This window comes from Megalobrama amblycephala, linkage group LG1 (assembly GCF_018812025.1).
Source record: "Megalobrama amblycephala isolate DHTTF-2021 linkage group LG1, ASM1881202v1, whole genome shotgun sequence".
NCBI lineage: Eukaryota > Metazoa > Chordata > Actinopteri > Cypriniformes > Xenocyprididae > Megalobrama > Megalobrama amblycephala.
The window spans coordinates 42676615-42696837 of NC_063044.1; the positions used below are offsets into that span (position 1 = coordinate 42676615).

Here is a 20223-nt window from a genome sequence, read left to right on the forward strand (position 1 = left end):
AAAATAAATATAAAAATACATTGTGTTCGTGTCCGTCTGTCCGCTGAATTTGACCCATAATCTCTGATTCTCCTCATCTGTGATCATGGAAAAGGGGGATTACAATGACAACAGTTGTAGGCCTACTCAGTATGCTCGTTTAAGCACCATTTAAATGCTTCTAACAAATAAATTAATCGACTTTTCTCAGTGTGTTGATCACATAGATTTATTTGGATAAATCGACACTACAGGTTAGGAGTAAAATATAACATCATATAGCTTTGGTGCATCAGTGACAGGTGAAGTACAGACAGCGGGTTGTTCATGTATTGCAGGGCCAGGATTTTAGTCATGCAGCAGCACTTTTGTGGAAGGTCAGTAAAGTAAAGGGCAATTAAGGGCACGAAAACAGTTTATTGTATTGTGATATTATTAACTAATATATGTAAACTGAAATGTTGTCCCTGAGCGCCTTAACGATATCTCTCATAAAGATTTGCAACTTTACAAAGTAAACAATGATCCGAAAAACACTTAGCCTCTTCGCTAATTAGCACACAAAATAGAGGGTATGCATCAACGTCACTTTCCCGCCGAAAGCGCGCTCCCTCAGCTGGACTGAGTGGCAAAAGAATCTGCTGCGTGACTGGATTTAATAGGGGAAACTGCGAAAATGCGAGCAAAACTAACGAATTACACTAAAGGTTTGACTCGAAAGTGTTTCTTACAACTTGTCGAATAAACCTAATCCATGGATATTGACATGCAGCCAGGAGTCATGTTTCCTGACATTTATATGTGCCTGATTTTGACGCCGGGGAAATACATAAAGCAAATCTGCCTGTGAATATTTTATATAACTACAATATAGGTAGGTTTAAATCCACGTAATCACTTATATCAATGTTATATCGTCATACTGTCCAGCCCTAAAACATATTTTTATAATATAGTTTTTGTCAGTGTTTATTTAAAAACACATTATGCAGAATATAGGCTAAGATGGAAAATATTTAATTGATGAGTTGTCAACATAATATAGGCTATAACAATACAATATATACGGTATGATTTTACCTCAAAGTCCAACAATTTGACACAAAATGATAACTGCAAATCCATGTTTTAATCTGCCTGGAGTCCAGGGGCCCGTTCTTCGTACGTCGCTTATTACATCCGAGATCAAATGACACATCCAAGATGATATCATCGTGCTAATCATGATCCGGCTAATTGGGTTCTTCGAACACACCTGTTGTGTATGATTAGTATCGCTGGATTGAGTTATTTGAGATAATTGCGCGTTCATGTGTTGGCTTAAAAGGGGATATGTATCGAGAGTAGAAACATTGATCAGCAATGCAGCGATTGGCTGGAGTCAAGACGGCAACGTAATGACATCATAGAATGAGAAAAGACACCTGACGAAAAACTTGATGAATTTCTAGACATTTATAAGGAAACAGCCAAGCGAATAAATGACAGAAGAACGACATAAATGTTAGATAAATGAAATGTGCACTATTTTTTTTTTTTTTTTTTTTTTTTACATGATTACCAAATTATTTAGGCTATATTCACAATTTCTAGTATTTGTACAGGCATTTTTTTATTTCAATGTTGTAATTAGCAACTAATTTACCTTTGAAGCATATTTGACAGCATTAATTAAAGTTTCTTAAGGGTCAAGATCAAGTTATCTGCATCTCCTGCGCTTCATCAAGCCACTCACATATATGTCGCGGTTCAAATGCACAAATGCATGTATGGCATAGACATCTGTACATCACGTGTGTAAAACTCCAATAAAAAATATTACGTAATTATTCCCTCACGAATGAATCTCTCACAGAGTAAAACTGTCGGTGTCTATGACACTACACGGCATTATAGTGTTATTTGCAAATTTATTTTTAAATCATTATTATTGTCCCTGGTTTACATTATGGTACTCTTGTGGGAAAGTAGCAGTGGCTGGGACAGACTTTAAACATCACCTCCGCTTAAAAAGATGCAATCTAATCCTGTTTACATGAAATAAGCCTGCTCCCGAGCAGGTTTGAGCTTACGGACCTGTTGCTATGACAGCAAGTCTAGGATGAGTTTCGAAGAACCAAACGATCCAAGATCATGCCAAATCGTCAACAATCAAATCCAGCTAACTGAGTTAGCGACGTACGAAGAACGGGCCCCAGATCGACGGCGCTTCGGATTTCAGGCTAGTATTTTTGTTTTGCCTCAATACTTTAATAAAAAGAAAATGTATATGATACTATATTATTAATATAATAAACTTGCCTGACAATATTGTTGACATGGTTACACACCTATAGTTGTGAAATTTTCCCAGTCAGACGTCACTCATTTGTTGGGGCGGTGTGAACATGAACATTTTCTCATAGAATTCTAAATCCAACAGCCAACTTGTTAGTTGGTGTTTGTTGGCATTTGACGGTGCGGTGTGAATTGGCCTTATAAAATGTTGTAGGCTAGGCTATAAAAGGAGAGCTAAAAACCTAACAATTTTTTTTTAAATGATGCTCAATTTTTTTGTATATTTTCGCTAGGTAGTATTTTTATCTTTCATATATTGACGTGAAGGATCTTGGCAAGCGCTACAGCTCAAGCTGCCCCCCAGCAAACAAAAAAAGGTCCCCAGAACGTCCCCTGAATGGCCTCTGCGAACGTCCCCCGAACGTCCATGTGTAGGGTCCTCTGGCTGTCCCGGGGACGTCCGCAAAGACGTCCTCCGGACGTTCACGGGGACGTTCACAGGACGTTCAGCGGCCATTCGGGACGTTTAGGGGACTTTCGATTAAGTCCTCTTATTGTTTTTTATTTTACTTCTAGGTTAACAAAAGAACACAAACACGTTGTAAGGAGAAAAATACATTTATTTATTTATAATAAATGACCAGTTTCATAATTGTTGTGCTCTTTCCGTGTGTGTGTGTGTGTGTGTGTGTGTGTGTGTGTGTTATGCAGTTGTGCACGCGCGTCTCTCGTTGTCAGCTGTGGTAGTCCGATGGCAGTTTTTTCGATGGCTTCTAACCTAAAACGACAAAATGAACACATTCAATAATGTTTCAGGTATCGTTTGTCTATTAAGAAACATTTGTTACTGACAATTTGGATTCGTGAGACCAAGATTAGTGTACATTTGAAGATAGGCCGTAACGGTCAGCCGCGACGGACAACAACTTCAGCAAACGTTTGTAAATGTAATCTTGTCGTATAATTTAAACTTTACAAGATAAACAGTGGTTATGGTAGCTAATGTCTGCTAAACTAAAATTTAAAATACCTTTTTGACCGACGAAAGAGAAAACTCAGGGCCTCATCTGAGAAAATCACCGGCAGGACCGTTAACTGTCTACGCAGCCGAGCGTTGCCATGGATACATGCGCGTAACCTAAATAATGACGTCACTCGATCGTCACTTGCTTGTATCTCACAGTGTGGCTATATTACACTTTTTGCCACATGCTATACCTTTCTTATGTGTAAAAATTAAAGTAATTTTTTTTAAATAACTTTTCTTTAATAAAACCATGTTTGACAGGTATTTATGGGTATAGGAATTGTCTTACCTGTGTTATTTTCCAATTTCTTTGCCAGCAAAGTGCTTTTCCATTCTTCATCTTTTCTTTGGCTGCATTCATCAGTTGAAGTCAATAACATTATTTTAGAGCTCAAGTTCAGGGTGATTGGGACACTTTTTACCATTGAGATGACTTGGATAAAATGTCCCATTCTTATATTATCCCACATCTTATATTCAGTAGCCTACTATTGGGGGGCATCATGATTTTGAGGTTTAAGATGATAACTGCTGAAAGCACACATGATCTGATGACATCTTTAATTAGTTAGTAGGTTGAAGTTACTCCATTATTTTTTCCCATAGGCTAACATGAAAGTTGTTCATTTTTAATATTTACTTCATTTTACAATGAATGGGTCATTCTACAGAAAAGTCAACTTTTCTGTCCCTTTACAGAAATATTACACTTGAAAACACTTTTTTTATATTGAAAACATTTTTTTTTTTTTTATATTTTAATATGAAACAATATTTGAACAATTAAACCTTCTTGCGCATCAATGTGGCAGTATTTGTTTTTTAATTATAAAAATTCCAAACAGCACAGAAGTGCTCGTCCCCACAGTCATGTGGGAAAGTGCTTTATTTTGAGCTCAGAAACAGGGTTTAAATACAATAATGTATGCATAACTGTCAAATATATTATTGTCACAGACACGTCAGGTTCCACCTCACTTCCTTACCCACGCACTCAATCACCAGCATACTAATCACCACCACCTGAAGATCATCAGCACCATCATCACCACCACTATAAAGCCACCACACTCACACACACTCACTGTCCGGTCTCTATTGCACTACAGCACTTGTATGCTTACCTCAAGGACTCCCAACGACTTACTTACCTGCTCCAGCGATCTCCTTCATCTCCTTCGTCTCCTGTTCTCCTCGTGTGCCTACCTGCCTGTGTGTGTGAGTGTCTCCGCCGTCTCCCTCCAGTGCAACTCCTCTCCAGCATCTACAAGTTTAAAAAGGACAGTTTTACATTCCATTCATCTCTCAAGTACTACTTATCTGCTTGCTATCACCCAGTGCTCAGCTCATTGTGAAATAAAACTCACCTGGTTTGCTTTTACCTCTGTCTCCGTGTCTCTGTACGTAACAGAAGACCGGACCTTAACAACTTCACAGCATGAGCACCAACGATCCATTTCAAGAGCTCGTGGACGCGCTGCGCCGAGCACTCACACCACAGCCATCATCACCGTCATCCATCAACGCGGCTGCTTCCGCACCCACCATCACCGCTTCTTCCCCGGCATTCACCGCCAGTCCCATGGCCAAACCGGCGCCCTACAGTGGATCGGCGGAGGAATGCAGCGGATTCCTTCTCCAATGCGAACTGGTCCTGGAGATGCAGCCGCACCTCTACACTACCGACACAGCTAAAATAGCATTTAGCATTTCGCAACTGCAAGGTAAGGCCCTGCAATGGGCAGACTCCCTGTGGACACAGAAGGGCCCTGTTGTCAAGTCTTACACGGCGTTCGTCTCTCACTTCCGTGAGGTCTTCGGGAAACCTCTGGCAGACTCTTCGACTGGTGAGAAACTCTATAATCTGAAGCAAAGGAATCTATCTGTTAACGATTATGCCTTGCAGTTCCGAACGCTAGCGGCCACCAGCGGATGGAATGAACAAGCCCTCATCACGACTTTCCGTCAGGGGTTGGAACCCAACGTGCGGCTGCATCTCGCTGCATACGAGGACTCGATGGGACTAGAACGCTTCATCCAACTCGCCATCCGCGTGGGTTCTCGTATGCAGTCGTGTCTCTTAGAGCACCAGGGCCAGTCATCCACCACCAACCTCCTCCGTCGGTCCGAGCCCGTCAGCCCTCCAGAACCAGCCACCGAACCCATGCAAATAGATCATTCATGTCTCACACCGAATGAAAGACAAAGAAGGCTGACCCTAAATCTGTGTTTATACTGTGGATCTCCAGGGCATGTAATCTCCACATGCCCAACTCGTCCTCCTCGGCCCGTGGTGAGTGCAATTTTCCCCTCCATTCAGAAGATGAAACCACTCACTACTATTGTAATTCTTACTGCTGCAAATGCCTCTATTCCAGTGGTGGCGCTCCTCGACTCAGGGTCAGCAGGAAATTTCATCTCAGGAACCCTCTGTCGTCAACTCAAGCTCAAGATCTCCCCGTCTCCGACTAGCTATCAAATCCACTCCATCACGGGCAAACCCCTGAGCCGTAAGAATATCCGTCATTGTGTGGGACCTCTTCAACTCTGTGTCGGCATCCTGCATACGGAGAAGATACATCTGCTGATTCTGGAGGAATCCACCGCTGACGTGGTTCTAGGGCGCCCGTGGCTGGAACAACACAACCCCACCATCTCTTGGCGCACGGGCGAAGTCCTGAAGTGGGGCGACCACTGCTTCCCAGACTGTTTCCCAGCGCTTCCCGTTCCGAAATCTCCACGCTCCAAGTCTCTCGCCATCAATGCCACGTCCATCGAAAGCCCTGTAGAGAAGCGCTCTGTGGATGTTCCCCCGGACTACGCCCCCTTCAGTGACGTCTTCTGCCCGCAACGCGCCTCCAAGCTTCCTCCACACCGGCCATGGGACTGTGCCATCGATCTGCTACCGGGTGAGCCAGTGCCCAGGGGACGCATCTACCCCCTATCACTACCGGAGGAGAAGGCCATGGAGGAATACATCAAGGAGGCACTCGAACAAGGTTACATCCGCCCGTCTACTTCCCCTGCTGCTTCAAGCTTCTTTTTTGTGGCTAAGAAGGACGGAGGCTTGAGGCCCTGCATTGATTACCATGCCCTCAACAAGATCACCATCAAGTTCCGCTACCCACTTCCCCTCGTCCCAGCGGCCCTGGAACATCTCCGCGGTGCCACTGTGTTCACTAAGTTGGACCTCCGCAGCGCGTACAACCTCATCCGGATACGTGAGGGGGACGAGTGGAAGACCGCCTTTGTCACGCCCACCGGACACTACGAGTATCTCGTCATGCCGTATGGCCTGGTCAACGCCCCCTCCGTATTCCAGGACTTCATACACGAGGTGCTCCGGGAGTTTCTCCACAAGTTCGTACTGGTATATATTGATGACATCCTCATCTACTCCCGGAGCTTGGCCGAACATCGCCACCACGTTGCGGAGGTCCTCCAACGCTTACGGCAATTCCATCTCTTCCTTAAAGCGGAAAAGTGCTCCTTCCACCAGCCCTCTGTCCATTTCCTGGGGTATATAATTGATCACAGTGGCATCCGGATGGACGAGGGGAAGGTCTCCGCTATCCAGTCCTGGCCCATTCCATCAACAATCAAAGAACTCCAACGCTTCCTAGGTTTCTCCAACTTCTACCGCCGATTTATCAAGAACTACAGTACCATCGTCAGTCCACTCACCAACCTACTCCGTCATCAGCCCAAGTCTCTGTCCTGGTCCCAACAAGCCACCAACGCCTTCGAGACCCTTAAAAGAGCCTTCACAACCGCTCCCCTCCTCGTCCACCCTAACCCAGATCTCCCATTCGTCGTGGAAGTGGACGCCTCCACCACCGGAGTGGGAGCGGTTCTTTCACAGCAGCAGGGGACACCAAGTAGACTCCATCCATGCGCCTTCTTCTCCCGCAAGCTCAACCCGGCGGAGGTCAACTATGACATCGGTGACCGCGAACTCCTGGCCGTCAAACTTGCCCTTGAGGAGTGGAGGCATTGGTTGGAGGGGGCTACTCATCCCTTTCAAGTTCTCACTGATCATAAGAACCTAGAATATCTGAAAGCTGCCAAAAGGCTCAACCCTCGTCAAGCTCGCTGGGCCATGTTCTTCTCAAGGTTCAACTTCTCAATCTCTTATCGCCCTGGTTCTAAGAATACCAAAGCTGACGCCTTGTCTCGTCTCTACTCCCCTGAAGAAAAGCCTGAAGTTCCTGAAACAATTCTACCGGAGTCCATCTTCGTAAACCCGATCCAGTGGTCCGAGGAAACCATACCCTCCTCCAATGCCTCCACACGCACTCCGCCGGGTTGCCCCCAAGGCTTGCAATACGTCACACGGGCACGTCGCACTCCACTCCTGCATAATACCCACTCTTCACTTGGCACTGGCCACCCGGGGGCCAATGAGACCCTCTCGTTGCTTAAACAACGCTTCTGGTGGCCCAACATGGCCAACGATGTCAGGAGGTACGTGCAGGGCTGCAGGGAGTGCGCCATCTCAAAGAGCCCACGCCATCTTCCCACCAGCAAGCTTCTTCCTCTGCCCGTTCCTGAGAGACCCTGGTCACACCTGGGAGTGGACTTCGTCACTGACCTCCCTGAGTCTGACGGTCACACATGCATCCTGGTGGTAGTAGACCGCTTCTCAAAGTCCTGCCGTCTGATACCCCTGGAGGGTCTACCTACTGCCATGGCCACTGCTGAGTTGATGTTTAACCATGTGTTTCGCTATTACGGAATTCCTGAAGACCTAGTCTCCGACAGAGGACCCCAATTCGTCTCTCACGTTTGGAAAGCCTTCTTCTCCCTCCTGGGTGTGACCGTCAGCCTGTCATCTGGGTACCACCCTCAGTCGAACGGGCAGACGGAACGGAAGATTCAGGAGATAGGCCGCTTCCTGCGTACCTTCTGTCACGGCCACCAGAACTCCTGGAACCAGTACCTGAGTTGGGCCGAGTACGCACAGAACTCCCTCCGCCAAGCCACAACTGGACTAACACCCTTCCAGTGCGTACTCGGCTACCAACCCCCACTGTTCCCCTGGGATGGGGAACCCTCCAACGTCCCTGCAGTCGACTACTGGTTCCGGGAGAGCGAGAGGGTTTGGGACTCAGCTCACCACCAACTGCAGAGAGCCCTGCGCAGACGCAAGATGGCAGCCGACCTTCGGCGCTCCGACGCTCCAGTATACCAACCGGGGCAGAAGGTCTGGCTGTCCACCAGGGACATCAGGATGCGTCTGCCCTGCAAGAAGCTGAGTCCCCGCTTCATTGGCCCGTTCACCATCCTTCGGCAGATCAACCCCGTCACCTACCGACTCCAACTCCCTCCACAGTACAGTAGGATTCACCCCACATTTCATGTATCACTGCTGAAACCTCACCACCCTTCTGTTGTTCCCTCCACAGAACCTGACGTGACAGCCGCCGAGCCCCCCCTTCCACTCATCCTGGAGGACGGCACAGCTTACGTGGTTCGAGAGATCCTGGACTCCCGGCGCCGTGGTGGTCGACTCGAGTATCTCGTCGACTGGGAAGGCTATGGCCCCGAGGAACGCTCATGGGTCCCCAAGAATGATATCCTTGATCCTATTCTGTTACAGACCTTCCACACCAACCACCCAGACAGACCTGCTCCACGCCCCAGAGGAAGACCACCACGATGTCGGGGTCCGCGGCCCTCAGGAGCGGGCCGTGGGAGGGGGGTACTGTCACAGACACGTCAGGTTCCACCTCACTTCCTTACCCACGCACTCAATCACCAGCATACTAATCACCGCCACCTGAAGATCATCAGCACCATCATCACCACCACTATAAAGCCACCACACTCACACACACTCACTGTCCGGTCTCGTTTGCACTACAGCACTTGTATGCTTACCTCAAGGACTCCCAACGACTTACTTACCTGCTCCAGCGATCTCCTTCATCTCCTTCGTCTCCTGTTCTCCTCGTGTGCCTACCTGCCTGTGTGTGTGAGTGTCTCCGCCGTCTCCCTCCAGTGCAACTCCTCTCCAGCATCTACAAGTTTAAAAAGGACAGTATTACATTCCATTCATCTCTCAAGTACCACTTATCTGCTTGCTATCACCCAGTGCTCAGCTCATTGTGAAATAAAACTCACCTGGTTTGCTTTTACCTCTGTCTCCGTGTCTCTGTACGTAACAATTATGTAAATGACATAAAAAAACAAAAACAAATGCTGAATAAATATTATAAAATATATATATAAAAAAAAACCCTGGTGTTGTGTAACTGGTGTTACCTTTAACAAAAATCTCTTATTTTGAAATAAAAATCACACTGTTGACATCAATTGACTACCTTCTTCCTATTTCCTGAAGATCCATGAAGAAAGACACATGGAAAGTCCACTATCTCTTTTCAGTTATCAGAAATTTTAATTAGAAAATCATAATTTCATATGAAGCTTTTAGTTGAAGTCACTGGTGTGACCTACTTTATTATTAGGGAATTTTAAAAAACTAGAATACAAATGGATTAAACTACTTAATTTAGTGGATATACCATGATTGACAACATGTGGATTGATACCTTGCAGAAGCCATAAAATGCATTTTTCATGAAAAATGTCACTGGTGTTACTGTCACTGGTGTTGTTTATAGAAAAAAAAAACTTTATTCAAAGCTATTTATTTAGTTATTTTGCATAAAATAGCACTAAATAATGTGATTCTAACTTTTTTTCCTATTGTTAATCCTCCTTTGGTCAGATATGGCTAAATTGAGGGTATTTGGCTAAACTGAGAAGCTGAGAAGCAGCGATTTTACGGACAGCGTATTTTACAGACATTTTTAAAATGTTGTTTATGATCTTTTACTGACTGCTTTCACTAAGTGTCAATGAAAAGTCTTTGATTGTATAAAAAAATGTAAAAAATTTAGTCTCCTCTCCTTGATTATAGTTGAAGAATAAGTAGGCTATCTTTGGTCGTATCTGTCACTGGTGATTCATTGTGTCACTGTTGTTACTGTTTTTTGTCTGTCTCATTAAATAAAATGTGTCATATGTGACATGATAATACTTTTACATTCATTGAATTCTGCTAAACTCAAGAATTAAGATGTAAAGGATTGCATTACTTGTTTATAACTGTTTTTCAAATATTTCCATTGTTATAGCAAATACATGCATAATTAAATTAGCATAATTCAATCACTTTTAACTAACCTGATTGAAAAAAAAAAAAACACATAATCTCCTTATTTTTTTCATTATCTTTTTTTCTGTAACTCTGACTGCATGTGCTGAAAAAAAATGAGAAATATCATTTCATAAAAATGTTTAAAATGCCAGAGAAGTATGGTAACACCAGTGACAAAAAAATGGTACATGCTGTCTTTAAATGCACAAAATAATAATAATAATAATAATAATAAATCATAAAGCTGTCATTTGTATTCATAAAGTCAATGTGTAATATAATAATGTGGCCTAAGTTTAAACGTTAGAAAAAGAAATACATTTTAAGACATTTTGTCATACCAAAAGTGGACTTTTCTGTAGAATGACCCGAATTCAACTATTTTTGATTATTACTTGAACTATTATTTGAAGTAAAACCATAATATCAACCTGCACAACAAAACAATCATGGTTTCTGTAAATCCATTATCATGTTTAAAGGGATTTTTAAGGAACACAACCTCCTTTAAATCCAGTAGGTTTAGTTTAATTTGCCCTTTGTCTGAGTTTCAAGGTGTAAGGTCTGTTGATAAAAGGCAACGCTGTTTTTTTTTACAAGTGTTGTTATGGAAATACCAGATGAGGGACGTCAGTAGGACTTTCGCAAACTGGCAAGGACTTGAATGTCCTCCGAACGTCCGTCAGCGAACGTTACAAAGCGGACCAAACGCGGACGTCCCCCGAACGTCCGGCGAACGTCTGCCAGCGAACGTTAAAAAGCGGACGAAACGCGGACATCCCCCGAACGTCCGCCAGCGGACGTTAAAAAGCGGACCAAACGCGGACATCCCCCGAACGTCCGCCAGCGGACGTTAAAAAGCGGACCAAACGCGGACGTCCTCCGAACGTCCGTCAGCGAACGTTACAAAGCGGACCAAACGCGGACCTTAACGGACGTTCACAACGTCCGGGGGACGTCCCTTGTTTGCCTCCGTCTGCTGTCTATCCCACTGAAAATGAACTGGAATCTGTAGCCTACCAAGTAAAATGCACGACCAAGGGTATTGTATATTAATAAAATAAAGTAATAACAAATAGCCTAATACAAACAGCTGCTCGCGATGGCCAGTCCGAGACCTTATATTTAGCACAGTTATTATATTAACAATGAAAAATGATAGCACTTTGAGTGAAAAAGGTCATCCTCCATTCTTTTAAACTTGCATGCAGTGTAAATAAAACAGTTCAATCAATCAAATGATATAGTCCATGGCCACACCCCTGCGCTACAGCCCACGGCGCAAATTACAAAAAATGGAAAAATAGAAAATCGGTTAGATTTCATTTATTCAAATGATTGTTTCTAAAGTCATAATTTAGCAAAAGTAAAATTGAAAAAAGGGGGGAAAATGGCAAATATCCATTGATGATGTAACCGAAAAACAAGAAAAATGAACGTCTGGTTAAAATTTTTCATTTTTGCATTTGCATATGGTCTGAAAACTGAATTGTGAAGCGTTACACGGACCCCGACAGGCATATATTCATAATAGTAAGTGGGGCAGCCGGCCCTTCCCAGCTCAGCGCCCCACAACTTTTCTATGTAAATCTGTGGTGTAAAAATGGAACTGCAGCACCCTCTCATAGAGAGCCATTGTGGCAGATTTCTGGCTGCCCCTGGCTTTCCACGTTAAACACACCATGCTCCAGACCAAGATGATATCAGGTGCTCTAAGCGAAGTCACGTGTTTTTAGGCCAAAACATTTTTTGTCACATACAGCAAACATCTCCTCACTATACTAGCTGCCTGTCCCCTGAACACACTGTAAAAAAACACGGTCTCTGTAGTCGCCACAAGCTCGGAAAACGGCAACAAAAACAAACTGGTGCAGCCTGGACCACTTAACATAATAAACATGCTCCAGCCAATAACCGACAAGCAGCGTCGATACGCAAGCTACTTACATTTTAAATGCGCGTTCATGACTGTTTCAGGAAGCACGGAGGGGAGGGCCAGGAGGAGTAGGAGGGAGGGTCTAGCTAGCCTCTGTTTTGTTTGACAACACTTCGAATGTCAACAGGAAGTTACTCCACCCAGGATCGCTTAGAGAGCCTTTAATGAAAGTATAAACCCTTTCATTTAAATGTGCTCATGTGAATAGCTTCTGTTAGTAGTTCTGTTGTTTATGTTTATTCTGAAAATAGACATGACTTTCCTCACTCGAATTCCAACATAACTATTCTAAAACAAAATTCGGAAGCAATAAATACTACAATTTTAAGATTCTGGGTGTGTACTAAAGTCTTTCATTCATCATTAGAGCACCACCCTCAGGCTGAAGGACATTCGAATTCTGCCAAAAGTGTGTCTGATGTGTTCAGCGATTAGAATATAAAGCTAAATGGTTATCATAAACTAGCACTAACACCCCGAATCTGCCCAACCTATATTTATAGAAGCCGCTACTGTTCTCTAGTGAGACTTCTTCACCTGCATAACTCTCAGGCAAAGTTTGCACATTGCACATTGTTTGTGTGATATCAACTGGCTCACCTTCATGGTTTAAAATGGAAATATTTTCAATATTGCGACGTGGCATTTTCTTTATTACCAGTTGCTCGCAAAATGATATACACTGATTCACATATCATCCGCGTAATTTCCCGTGATAATAAGTGAATTATTAAATAAATGAGTAAATAAACAACAAGCAAACTTAAAGGGTTAGTTCACCCAAAAATGAAAATTTTGTCATTTATTACTTACCCTCATGCCGTTCCACACCCGTAAGACCTTCGTTAATCTTCTGAACACAAATTAAGATATTTTACTTGAAATCCGATAGCTCCGTGAGGACTTCATGGACACTTCCTCTCTCAAGATCCATATAGGTACTAAAAACATATTTAAATCAGTTCATGTGAGTACAGTGGTTCAATATTAATATTATAAAGCGACGAGAATATTTTTGGAGCACCAAAAAAACTAAATAACAACTTATTTAGTGATGGCCGATTTCAAAACACTGCTTCAGGAAGCATTGGAGCACAGATGAATCAGTGTGATGAAAAAGACATTTTGTACCTGCACAAAAAAAAAAAAAAAAAAATTCTTGCCCCCCCTAACTCGAGAGTCAAATGTCGCCCATGTATATATAAAATATATATTTTACAAAACATGTTCAACTCTAAAACTTATTAATAAACAAATAAATAAATAAATATATAAATAAATAATCAGTTCAAATTAAATATTTGAACAAGTTCTGTGCCAAACTGTAGGTTGATATCTCAAAAAAAAATAACTTCCAGTAAGACTTTTTGTGCGCAGTACCAAACTTTTTCGCTAGATGACATTCAGACTCTACTGGTGGTGACCATATAAGGACTCTTCAATTTCCATATATGGTTTGAGTAATCTGAACCATATTTTTTCATACTTTTCAAAATATTTACGAAGTAGACATCCTATTCAGAAGGTTTTTGAGCAGTAATGTTAATATTTGTATTTGATCCCTAAAACACATATAAAAACATATGTAAAGAATCAAAGTGTGTGTTATAGTTTGGCACCACATCACAAATGAAGAATCTACCAATATTATATCAGCCACCAAACATGAAAACTAGAGTCTGAAAACTTTCAAATGGTTTGTCAAGATTACTTTAGGTTTAGACTAAGATATTGTTGTTATAAATGTATAATGCTGAATGTCCCATGGGTGTGGGGAGAGGCAGTCTTAAAAATAGTGGTTAAAAACATTTTTACAAATCATAAGTTCAGATGTTTATTTTTTCTAATGCGTAAAAAGTATTGATATTAAAAGTTAATTATTTGTACATGATGGAATGTTTTTTCATAGTGTGATTTTTGTGGAATTGTATTGAATCCAAGTAGGCTCAATTTGACGTAGACCATACAGGGAGTCGCCAGAAATCGAATGGTTCATGAGGGTTAAATAATAAAAAAAAAAAAACAATGTTATTTTTACAGGCATTTTCTGAATTATGATCAAACATCTTCACAGTAAAAATCATTAAAAAAAAAACAGTCAAATGATTACAGATACCTGTAGATCTCAGCATTATTATGGAGATCGGTGTTTGCTAAGGAAAATTTCTAAGTTGTACTCTTTTTTAAATTAGGATATTTTACTTTAATTTTATATATTTTTTATTTATTTATTTTGCAGCTGCAGCTGCCAGTCATTGATTGTTTTTTTGTTGTTGTTGTTTTTTGTTTTTTAATTTGGTGTATGTCAGTTGTAATGATCTTGAAATGTTATTTCCTTTAATAGTAAAAGTTTGTCACCCTGTGCTGTCATGCATGATCTTTCATATTAGTTAAAGAACTGTAAAATATAAAATTATAATGTGTTTTAGACAGTGACTTGTTAACATAAAGGAACATTAAGCAAAACAGTGCACATTGTAATTGAGTGAATATGACATTTAGCAGCAAATTAAAAATAGAGCACTGGCCCCTAAAAATATAGGAGCTTCATTTATGAAGACAGGTCTAGAATGATCCTGAATGATCCCTTTTTATAAATCACAATTCATTATAAATTTAAGCTAAATGTGAAAAAGCGCATCGACTCCACCCACAGAATGGCAAAAAGTATCTTTTATGATTCAGAAGCAGTCTTAATCATCATGGGCAAGGAAATCCAATCATGCTCTTAGAAAACATGCTCTCTGCGTAATGCTCTGGTTTCTACCCAATTTTTGTGTTTATGTGTTCAGGAATTCATTAGCATAAATAATTAATTAATTTCAGTAGATTAAAGTTATAGCAGTTAAAATATTGCTTATTTGCACATATAATAATACCAATGCAAAATGTGATTCCCATTGTTCTTTACATTTGCATTGCATGCATCCTTTTCATTATATATGAAAATCTTTACATCAGTTTCTGCCTTTATACATTTAGATTTGTTCGTGACTTTAGACATAGGATGAAATTCATGGAATTTTGAATACAATATCATCATACATGCATTTTATAAATGAAGCCCTAAGAATTGAAAGTCGATCTCATGCAATCTCCTGGACATTTCAAAGTTCACATGTTCGGCTTGATCCTCTATTTCCAGTTTCTCAGACTGATGGTCACACAACATTCATGAGTCAGAAATGTTTTTCATTTATTAGAAATTATACCTGATTTTTTATTTTCACATGTACTTTGTAACTCACACCATCTTTCATGAATTTTCCCAGAGATACAAATCTCCACAGATGGACAAGTCATGGACTGAGAAGACAACAGTTTTAGGAGGAACATCACAACCAGAATCAGGCGAAGCATCACAAGCAGAATCAGTATCATCAGGAGGAGCATCACAAGCAGAATCATCATCATTTGGAGGAATATCACAAGGAGAATCAGCAGCATCGGGAGGAGCATCACAGGCGGAATCAACTGTATTCAAAGGAGTATCACAAGAAAAATCAGCAGCATCAGGAAGAGCACCACAAGCAGAATCAGTAGTATCAGGAGGAACATCACAAGCAGAATCAGTAGCATCAGGAGGAACATCACAAGCAGAATCAGAGTTATCAGAAGCAGAATCAGAAACATTGCAAGCAGAATCAGCAGCATCACAAGCAGAATCAGTATCATCAGGAGGAGCATCACAAGCAGAATCATCATCATTTGAAGGAATATCACAAGGAGAATCAGCAGCATTGGGAGGAGCATCACAGGCAGAATCAACTGTATTCAAAGGAGTATCACAAGAAAAATCAGCAGCATCAGGAAGAGCACCACAAGCAGAATCAGTAGTATCAGGAGGAACATCACAAGCAGAATCAGTAGCATCAGGAGGAACATCACAAGCAGAATCAGAGTCATCACAAGCAGAATCAGAAACATCGCAAGCAGAATCAGCAGCATCAGGAAGAGCATCACAAGCAGAATCAGAGTCATCACAAGCAGAATCAGAAACATCGCAAGCAGAATCAGCAGCATCAGGAGGAACATCACAAGCAGAATCAGTAGCATCAGGAGGAACATCACAAGCAGAATCAGAAGCAGAATCAGAAATATCACAAGCAGAATCAGAAACATCACTAGCAGAATCAGAAGCATCTCAAGCAGAATCAGAAACATCACAAGCAGAATCAGAAGCAGAATCAGAAGCATCAGAAGCAGAAGCAGAAATATCACAAGCAGAATCAGAAGCATCACCAGCAGAATCAGCAGCATCACAAGCAGAATCAGCAGCATTAGGAGGAACATCACTAGCAGAATCAGAAGCATCTCAAGCAGAATCAGAAGCATCAGAAGCAGAAGCAGAAATATCACAAGCAGAATCAGAAGCATCACCAGCAGAATCAACAGCATCACTAGCAGAATCAGGAGGAGCATCACAAGCAGAATCAGAAACATCACTAGCAGAATCAGAAGCATCTCAAGCAGAATCAGAAACATCACTAGCAGAATCAGCTGCATCACAAGCAGAATCAGTAGCAGCAGGAGGAACATCACAAGCAGAATCAGAAGCAGAATCAGAAGCATCAGAAGCAGAAGCAGAAATATCACAAGCAGAATCAGAAGCATCACAAGCAGAATCAGCAGCATCAGGAGGAACATCAGAAGCAGAATCAGAATCAGAATCAGAAGCATCAGAAGCAGAAGCAGAAATATCACAAGCAGAATCAGAAGCATCACAAGCAGAATCAGCAGCATCAGGAGGAACATCACAAGCAGAATCAGAAACATCACTAGCAGAATCAGCTGCATCACAAGCAGAATCAGTAGCATCAGGAGGAACATCACCAGCAGAATCAGCAGCATCACTAGCAGAATCAGGAGGAGCACCACAAGCAGAATCAGAAACATCACTAGCAGAATCAGAAGCATCTCAAGCAGAATCAGAAACATCACTAGCAGAATCAGAAGCATCTCAAGCAGAATCAGAAACATCACTAGCAGAATCAGAAACATCACTAGCAGAATCAGAAACATCTCAAGCAGAATCAGCAGCATCAGGGGGAACAACTGGATTAAGCCAAGGATTACTGGAAGGAGGATTAGGACTTGTGGCAGGAGCAAAATGCACAATTTTTGGATCACAAGGACACAGACAATTACAGACAAAAGCAGCAGGAATGGAGAGCAGAGAGCAATCAGGTAAAACAAACAAACAAAAAAACAATCCAACAGTCCCCATTGACTTTATATAGCATGAGACTGCCTCTTTGTAATTTCTGGCTTAAAACAAAAAACAGAACAATGTCTAAAAGCTGTATGTGACACGGTGTACAGCAAACAAGCTAAACGTTTTTATAAGCTGTCGACCCCAAAAAATGAATGTTTAAGGACAAAAAAATGGATACAGGCACTGAGACAGAGCGCAACAGGTCATATTACTATAAGAAATACATTGGAGGGGAACGTAATCGGTGAAAGGTTAAGTATAAAGTATCTGTACACCAGCATCGGGGAATAACTTCTCAGGTTACATATGTAACCATAGTTCCCTGAGAACCAGGGAACGAGACTCTGCATTTGAATACGCAATGGGGAACGTCACACGTGACCCGATGTCTGAAAGCCAACTATCCAACAACTCCAATCCCTATTGGCCGGCGACAGCCTATGACGTAATATGGCGTGACCCGGAAGTATAAAGGAGCGCCTGGAGAAACAGTCAGTATCCATCATCTTGAGGGACTGTTCTGCAGGCAGGCAACCCGAAGCATGGCAAGGAAATGCAGAGTCTCATTCCCTGTTCTCAGGGAACCATGGTTATATATGTAATATGAGATATTTCCTTTCAAAAGGGAACTCACTATGCGTTTGAATACGCAATGGGGAACAATATACCCACGCCGTTTCGAAGGAAACGCTTAGCAACTCCCCCTTGGGTCACGCCAGGCTGACAGTGACAGCTAAAGGCATCTGGAACCAACCTTTCCGAAGAGAAAGTAGTCCCTTTAAGGGAATGTGGCCAGAGAACCGAAAGGAACCCCGGCCAGTCACTAGAGGGGAACAAAGTCACCCCCAATGCCACCAGGAAGGCTGACCTGGTCTGTCATAGGACAAACTTAGTCTTGGCAATCCCTGTCTGAGTACAGAATCTCCATAACACATTCTTCATAGAAGAGAGCAGGTAAGAGTGACTGCAGAAATGCAGGAGCAACTCAGACCCACGCGTAGAGACGGGCATCCTAGAGGGCAGAACTCAGCTGAGTGATATGGCCCCTTGTATTGAGGGGAGTATAATCCACTCATCCTAGGATCTACTCAGCACTTAATTAATGCACTGAGGAGGCTGTGCGCTAAACACTTGTTCCTTCAGGAGTCCACAAACCAGCCTAGGGCTGAATTTTAGGAGGAGGCCTGATTAAGGCCTACTACCATGATCAGCTTAGGGAGCTAAGCACTATTACAAACATAGCCCAAAAGGAAAGTACAAAGTTCACTTAACAGGTAGACCATGCAATGGGTACCTAATCATGGAGGCCGATAGTAGCTATATGTGAAACAGAAGTATATTCAGAAAGTGGCCTGGAAGGCCACCCTAAACACCTGTCTTGCTGGGGCAGACAGACAACTTCAATGGCAGCATAAGAGGTTGCAAAGTGCCCACATGACAATCCACCTAACACAATCCAACAAGCAGTGTACTCAGTAAAAGCACCTTTTACTCTTTAAAGCAAAAGGAGTGCAGTGTATGCCAACACGTATTAAGGAAGGCCTGGATGAGCCTATAACCTTAACAGACACATGGCATCAGCTCGTGGCAGTGTTTAGGCACCAAGAACGATAAATAACCGAACCAAAGGAGGTTAGATTTATCACCTGGGCCTCTGGCCAACCAGAAATGTATACAGATAATTCTCAGAGAGAAATATACACAAACATACACCAGTATATTCAAAAAGGCAGCACATAGGGCCTAGCAACCTCTAAGACATATGGCATAAGTCCAGTGGCCACATTTAGGAGGCTGTGTGCTAGAAACCCAGATACAGGGGAGCACAAACCACACTAGGGCTGAACCTCAGGAGGAGGCCTCATGAAAGCCTACAACCCATGATCAGCTTAGGGAGCTAAGCACTATTACACAGACAACCCTAACAGGGAAGTACAAAGCTCATCCTAACAGGTAGACCATACTGTGGGCACATAATGACCCATTACGTCATTTCCGATTTGGTGTTTTTCAAATGTGGAAGTAAAATTTTCTCACAAAAAATGACTCCAGAAGCCTTAGGATATTTATACGTGTATTTTAAAGAAAATCTAGTTCCTACATAATTTTTTTATACACCAAATCACTGAAGCTCTAACCTACAATATGCCCTTGAACAATGAAGATGTGTGTGAAATGTTTTGAATTGAAATATTTACAGCTTAAATATACAACCATGTTGAATTTCAAACCATAAAACTGCAAGCTCTAAAAATACAATGCATTAAAATACAAGCACGGTTAATGCAATGTATTTTTTTTTTTTTTTCCAATAAGTGCAATTCAACAAGCTTTTTTGTTTCAAAAACATATGGCATTATTTTACTTCCATATATTCCTGACAGATGCTTTAAAAGGATGAAAACTATTCTTTGGTAACATTACTTGTTAAGGCCTCACACAAATAATAATCTAGATAGTGTAAGAGTGTATGAAGTCAATTAAATCAATAAAAGTTCCTAACTACAAATTTGCAATTGCAATTAAAAAAAAAATGTTTTCATGCTCATAGAGAAATAAAAATTCTGTCATCATTTACTCATCCTCATGTAATTTCAAACCAAACATTTATTTTGTGTTATGCT

At 41.9% G+C, this 20223-nt stretch overlaps 1 protein-coding gene and 1 long non-coding RNA gene across 3 annotated transcripts in view; one reads left to right on the forward strand and one right to left on the reverse strand.

The window, feature by feature from the left end:
* The window catches only part of LOC125270346 (interferon-induced very large GTPase 1-like), a 45799-nt gene that overhangs the window by 13640 nt on the left and 11936 nt on the right, over window positions 1-20223 (forward strand). For both annotated transcript variants that reach the window (XM_048193829.1, XM_048193838.1), the window contains exon 4: window positions 15657-17571. In XM_048193829.1, the coding sequence (XP_048049786.1) occupies window positions 15657-17571 (1915 nt within the window). The remainder of the gene's footprint in view (window positions 1-15656; window positions 17572-20223) is intronic.
* Window positions 2900-4180, reverse strand: LOC125270376. Its single transcript, XR_007185341.1, has 3 exons — window positions 3573-4180; window positions 3287-3394; window positions 2900-3034 (listed from the first exon to the last, which is right to left on the reverse strand). It is a non-coding gene; the product is annotated as an uncharacterized LOC125270376 (long non-coding RNA).